This window comes from Populus alba, chromosome 9, assembly GCF_005239225.2.
Source record: "Populus alba chromosome 9, ASM523922v2, whole genome shotgun sequence".
NCBI classification, from domain to species: Eukaryota; Viridiplantae; Streptophyta; class Magnoliopsida; order Malpighiales; family Salicaceae; genus Populus; species Populus alba.
Window position 1 is genome coordinate 9,091,558 of NC_133292.1, and position 6,579 is coordinate 9,098,136.

A 6,579-nucleotide genomic window follows, 5' to 3' on the forward strand; every position below is an offset into this window, starting at 1 on the left:
TACTATTATTCATCATGGCAATTACCTTTCTTAAACATATTATTTAGAAGTTGATTTGTAGTTAGCTTTTTATTATTATTATTATTATCTCTTATGACTCAATCAAGATTCACTATATAATTGAAGGGCCAACACCTGTACCATTAGGTTTGCCCAAAAAATCGCAAAAAAAAAAAAAAAACAGCATGCAAATGCGCACTGTTACACAACATATAGATCCGCAGACAGAGCGCTTCCCTTTAAATATAAACTCACCGACCCTCTTACCTCCTCTTTTAGCCTCCCACTCCTCTAATCTCCTCTCTCTCTTTCTCGCTCTCTCTCTAAAAATAACCAAAAACAAGTTACTTACTCGGAGAGTAGTGGAAGGAGAGGAGGAGATTGTCTAATTTATTCAGATCAAGATGCAGCAAAGCAACGGTCCTGATCAAAACCCATCTCCACAACACCAACCCCATCATCCCCATCAACAACAGTGGGTCCCACACATGCAGCAACAACAGCAGCAGCAGCAACAGCAACAGCAACAGTGGATGGCAGCTATGCAGTATCCAGCTGCTGCTATGGTGATGATGCAGCAGCAGATGATGATGTATCCTCAACAACAACATCACCATTACATGGCTTTCTATCATCAACAACAACAACAGTATCAAAAACAACAGCAGCAGTATCATCAAAAGCAGCAGAAACAACTACAACAACAGGGATCTAATGAGGAGGCTAAAACTATATGGGTTGGTGACTTGCTTCATTGGATGGACGAGACCTACTTGCATAATTGCTTCTCTCATACTGGAGAGGTATAAAGATTTAAACTTTTGGTTGTTTGAGTCTTTTTTTTTTTGGGTTTTATTTATATTTGCCTATTGGGTTTATGTGGGATTTATGCTTTGTTTTTGTTTTTGAATAAATATTGGGTTTTTGATCTTTTATGGGTTTAAAGCTGGTTACTTCCCTGGATTACGCGGATAAAAAGACTGGCTTCTTTTGTTTTTTGTGAATTAGGTTGAAGACTAACCTGTTTTGTTTTGAAATTATCAAGTCATTAATGATGTGGGCTTGATAAGCATAGCTTAAAGACCAGCTTCATTAAAAGCTGTTAAAGTATGTTTGCAGATTCTTGATCTGATTTAGTTTTGTGACCTGACATTAAATTAAACGCCTTTTATTTTAGTTGGTGTGGCTGAAATGATTAAAATGCCTTGTGATCTTTGTTGCCATAAAGTATGTCTAATTTCTACATTTAGAAATGGAGGGAACCCACTTCAAATTGCTTAAACTCGAATCGGAGATGCTAGTTGTAAATTTGTGCTGCACCAATTATCACAATGCTGATTTGACGAGGAACTTTCGAGGGGGGGATTAAAATTTCCCAAGCTATTACAGTGGAAAGAGTATTCTTTTGTGAAAGAAAATTGAGTTTTAGAGATATATTGTCAATGCCAGTTTGCATTCAACCACTGGATCTCTTGCTATTATCAATATGCCTCAAGCATTTCTTCAGAATGGCATTGCTTTAACACTCGAGTGACCAAAATCTCAATTTTAATGTCTTACCCTATGTTCTCTCACGCAAAGCAAGGGTTGGGGTAGAACTCAGTTTGAGTACTTCCATTGCCATTGAATAAAAAATCTCTAGCACTCAGCATATTCTTTTGTGTTTTGATGTGTCTTTTTAACTGCAAGATGAAAACTCAATGTCAATCACTGGAGATGCTTTCATCTAATAAGCTGTTGTTTTGTGCAGGAAGACTATTATTGAGCCTTTTATTTTTTTTGTTCAAGTTTTCCTACCGAGTGAATTGTTTTGATAACCCATAATTATACTCATACTTTCTGATGCTGATGTCAATAAATTGGCAGGTTTCTTCAGTAAAGATTATTCGCAATAAGCAAACTGGTCAGCTGGAAGGGTATGGATTCGTTGAGTTTTATTCACATGCAGCAGCTGAGAAAGTCTTGCAGAGCTATAGTGGCTCTATGATGCCAAATACAGATCAACCTTTTCGTCTCAACTGGGCAAGTTTTGCAGGTGAAAGGCGAGCTGATGCTGGTTCTGATCTGTCTATATTTGTCGGAGATTTGGCTGCGGACGTGACTGATGCAATGTTACAGGAAACCTTTGCTACCAAATATGCATCTGTTAAGGGAGCAAAGGTTGTCGCTGATTCTAATACTGGCCGTTCAAAAGGTTATGGTTTTGTTAGATTTGGGGATGAAAATGAGAAGACAAGGGCCATAACAGAGATGAATGGTGCTTACTGCTCAAGTAGGCCTATGCGGATAGGTGTTGCCACCCCTAAAAAGCCATCTGCATATCAACAGCAGTATTCTTCACAAGGTATGAAATGATGCCACTGGCTTTGCAGTGCAGTAGAGTTTGAGGACCTCAAATCTGACAGCTTTTATTTCTTCTAAATTCTTGGTCAGAAATTACTGTATGTGCTCATGCATGTGCTTATGCAATTTTCTAATTTAGTTTTTAACTTGATTTTTTAAATTCATTTTGGTGTTCATCTAATTTTATTTAATTAATTATTATGGTGTAACTTGTGTTTCAATTGTTTTCATAAGTGCAATTTTGTCCCTTAAAAGATGCTCCATTCCAAACGCACGAGTGCATGCTTGTGTTAAATGTTTATTAGTAGAATCATTAGTCTTCAAGGGCCATATACTTGTTGTGGTTAGAAATAGAATCCTTTTATGCGCTGTTCGCTTATTTTATACAATTTGACTCCCATACCCTTCTCTTTGGTCGTTTATTTGTTTGTTAAGTGAGATTTGTGGCTGGTTGATTCAATTAATGTTTGGAGTTAAAAGGAGATTTGAATAGATTCACCATGCGTTATCATAACCTTTCCTTTCACTGGTAGTTTGATGGCTGTATTCCTTGCTCTTTTCTTATTTCCATTCTTGTCAAATGGCTAGATACTTCTGATGTGTTTCTTCTGCTAGTACTTTTACATGCCATATTCATTCTGACATTTCTTTCTTTCTTTCCTTCCTTTTGTTTTGTATGGTTTTTGGCCCTACATATATTGCATCTTAAGATTTATCTCTTCCTTGCCCTGCTCATTATACTAATTTATTGTGTCTAGAGTTCAATGTTTACTATTGAATCAATCAATCAACAGCTGTTCCTTGTATATGACCCATGCTCATAATGCACCCTGAGAATCCATCTTATACCATTTGTGTTTGTTATTTTATTTATAGTTTTTTTTTTGAGGCCCTTCATAATAGCCTTGAAATTTGATCTCTTGGACATGACTAGACATTATGGTTTTTGAACAATTGTTGGGTTTCATGATGCTGTCATTTTAGTGATCTGCTAAATATCAGAATGTTTTGAATTGTAATGTTGTCAATCTTTTCTCCTTTTATTGAAAAATTGGCGGAACCATGCATGGAAGTGTTTTAAGTCTTAAGAAAGATGGCCATTGCAAAGATTGGATGTTTTGATGTGTGTGGCCTTCCTTTTAATTTTGTTCCCCCTTGAAGCTTTATGCATCTCTTTTCCATAGATACGAGCTTCTAAGTTGGACCTTGCTGTTTAGTGTTGGACCATGCTATTGAGTATAACTTGCTGACAATATTGATGAATGCAATGGCTTGCCTATGTTTTATACTCTGAAATTGGTTTTTTTTAACCTGAACTTACCTAGATTTTTGTTTTTTAGCTCTAGTGTTAGCTGGTGGACATGCATCAAATGGTACAATGGCACAAGGATCGCAATCTGATGGGGACTCTAACAATACAACTGTAAGTTTAGTTCTCCTGTGCTGCATTCATTGTATTCGATCCTGTGAATTTCCTTATTCATGCAATGTGGCAGATATTTGTGGGAGGAATTGACTCTGATGTCACTGATGAGGATCTCAGGCAGCCGTTTTCCCAATTCGGTGAAGTTGTTTCTGTGAAAATGCCAACTGGAAAAGGATGTGCATTTGTACAATTTGCTAATAGGTATCCTTGCTTTCCAAGTTTCCATGTTGGACTGGGTCTTTTTACATGCTGTCATCAACCGGAATGATGTTTCAAGTCTTTGTGATGGTAGAAAACAATATCAGATTATCGTGATTTTTTTGGCTACGATGATCCACTTTCTTTTCTCTGATCACAGAAAGAATGCGGAGGATGCACTGCAGAGTTTGAATGGAACAACAATTGGCAAGCAAACAGTTCGCCTTTCCTGGGGTCGCACTCCAGCAAACAAGCAGGTAAATAGACTTGATTTGCTACACAATAGAATTCCACACCTGGTTGTCTGCTCTTACTATTAGTCGTAGCCAGGCCCTTTCCCCTCCATTTCTTCTTGTCAAGGTTATCTGACTTAACCTATATGCTGTGCATGAAGCAATGAGCTGCATAATAAATGGTTGAGGTTGTTGATAAGATAAGCATCCTTCACCTGCATGGCATATGCACACGTCCAAACACCTGCATGCTCTGACTCGTACCAATTTCTTATTTGAACTACCTCCAGCTTCTCATTTTTTCATTTTGTTACTTTTAGTTCTTTGAGTTGTGAATCAAGTATAGCTTTTGACGGTTATATTATTTATTATTTACCGAGTTATTCACCAACCGTTTTTTCCTTTACAATCTGATTTTCTGAATCTCATTTGTGGGTTTGACAGTGGAGAGGGGATCATGGTAATCAATGGCAAGGGGCATATTTTGGAGGGCAAGGCTATGCCGGGTATGGATATGCTATGCCACCAAATCAGGACCCAGGCATGTACGTTGCAGCTGCAGCTTCTGGGGCTTCTTAACCTGGGCACGACGATGATGAACGGCTTGCAATCTGAATTAGCAGGACAGGCTTTAAATATAGTCATCAAAAAACCATGATTAAAGTAGGATGGCTCTGGCCATATATTTGTACTTCGTGAGAGTTTTGTAGCGTGATTGAATCTTCATTTCATGGACATGTATTAGGGTTTGTAACAATATTTACTAGAATTTTGAAATCTGCTTGAAAAGACTAGTTAATGGGCGGGGATGTTATTTATTTGTTTAGACTTTCAAGTCTAGACAAACAATGATGACAAGGACAAAATCAAGCTTTTGAATATTTGTTAGTCCTGCCATAAATAAGCTAAAAGCTTAAAACCATGGAGTCATTATCACATGTGTCCAATTTCTTACCTGGAAAATTCGTTTAGATTTAGAGGAGCACTCTAGCTTTGTCATTTTTCTTGCCTCTGTAATCAGGTAGTTCGTAGTTTTTATTTGCCCCTGTAATCAAAGTAGTTTCTCTTTTGACTACGAAGTTGTATGTACAAAATCTATTACAATGATTCCGAAATTATGTTTATCAAATTTCCTGCTAAAATATATACTCAAATGTTAGTCATAAGATCGAAATCAAGGGGGGAAAACACGCTCTTAAGGTTGACTTCAGAATCCTTCATTTATTCTTAAAAAGGGTCTGCAATCTTTCCTTTTCTTTCTCCTTTCTAAGATTAGCAATGGATTGATAAATCCGAGATCGTAACTCACGTTGCAAGATTGCCGTTGAGCTTCCAAGTTCTGTAGCAAGAAATCCTGGGGGCACGTGCGTGAGATTGCTTGTATAATCTAATGTATCTTAAAACTCAATAATCTATAGAACTGATTTTAAAAAGAACACATTAATTTCTTATATATAAAAAACTAAACTTACATAGCAACCAAATTGTCCATATATATGCATGTGTATATAAAACTAAATCAAGATTAACTAGGAAAAAACATGGTTTGTACGACGCTGAGCAAAATTCCAATCTGATTCAACAATTATATAAAGAAATATAATTGCTTTTGTTAGGAAGCTTGTTTGATGTCTAATTCATATATATATATGTATATTGACTTGAATTATAGAGCTTGAATTATCAATCTGATCCACAACTTCGACTTCCCTAGACTTTGCTCTCCAGGTTCAAATATCTTGGATAGTGTTATAACCGAAACTGATCAAATGGCACACCCAAATTGACATTATTTTCATTTGCTCTATCAAGAAAGATTGTCTAAGCTAACATGGATATATATCAAGGAATGCCGATTGAGGAACAAAATATGATCAGGCCTCTCAATCTTATTGTGTTCATTCACGCAGGAGTAATGAGTTTCTTCTTTTATATTAGATTAACATCTCGTTTGGTACCGTGTCTCAAACAGAATTAATTAAATTTTATTTTTTTTATTTAAATTAATATTTATTTTTTTTTATTTTAAAATTATTTTAATATATTGATATTAAATTTTTTTTTTCAAAAACCACTAACATACTCTTAAAAACCCCATAATCTCATCTAAAATATTAAGGCCTCGATTACTCCACCAGACCGGCACGTAAATATGGCTTTTTTTTTTTACCTTGCAAATGAAAAGTAGGGAATAAAAGAGCTTTTATTAGGAGAACTCTTCTGTTGTTTTCAAGAAATAAAGTGACCTGTAGTAAAAATGTAGTCTAGCATCTAGAAAAGTATAAAAATGCGTACATATTTTTTTATTTTTAATTAATATAAATATTTGAGTCAGTTTATGCACATCTCAATTAATTTTATAGACTTTAAAATTAATAA

General features: G+C 35.8%; 1 protein-coding gene across 1 annotated transcript; it reads left to right on the forward strand.

Moving 5' to 3' along the window:
* Positions 1–248: 248 nt before the first annotated feature.
* Positions 249–5,081, forward strand: LOC118058671 (polyadenylate-binding protein RBP47). Its single transcript, XM_035071395.2, has 6 exons — positions 249–803; positions 1,867–2,344; positions 3,684–3,766; positions 3,840–3,970; positions 4,128–4,224; positions 4,645–5,081. Exons 1-6 carry the CDS (start codon positions 405–407, stop codon positions 4,777–4,779), a joined length of 1,323 nt encoding a protein of 440 aa, XP_034927286.1. The 5' UTR covers positions 249–404; the 3' UTR covers positions 4,780–5,081.
* The last annotated feature ends 1,498 nt before the right edge of the window (positions 5,082–6,579 follow it).

Bases quoted from the DNA above. Each gene is read 5' to 3' on its own strand.
- LOC118058671 (XM_035071395.2), top strand. From the start codon at position 405: ATGCAGCAAAGCAACGGTCCTGATCAAAACCCATCTCCACAACACCAA. The intron at 2,345-3,683 runs GTATGAAATGAT...TTTGTTTTTTAG, and splicing joins ACAGCAGTATTCTTCACAAG to CTCTAGTGTTAGCTGGTGGA. The intron at 3,767-3,839 runs GTAAGTTTAGTT...GCAATGTGGCAG, and splicing joins GGGACTCTAACAATACAACT to ATATTTGTGGGAGGAATTGA.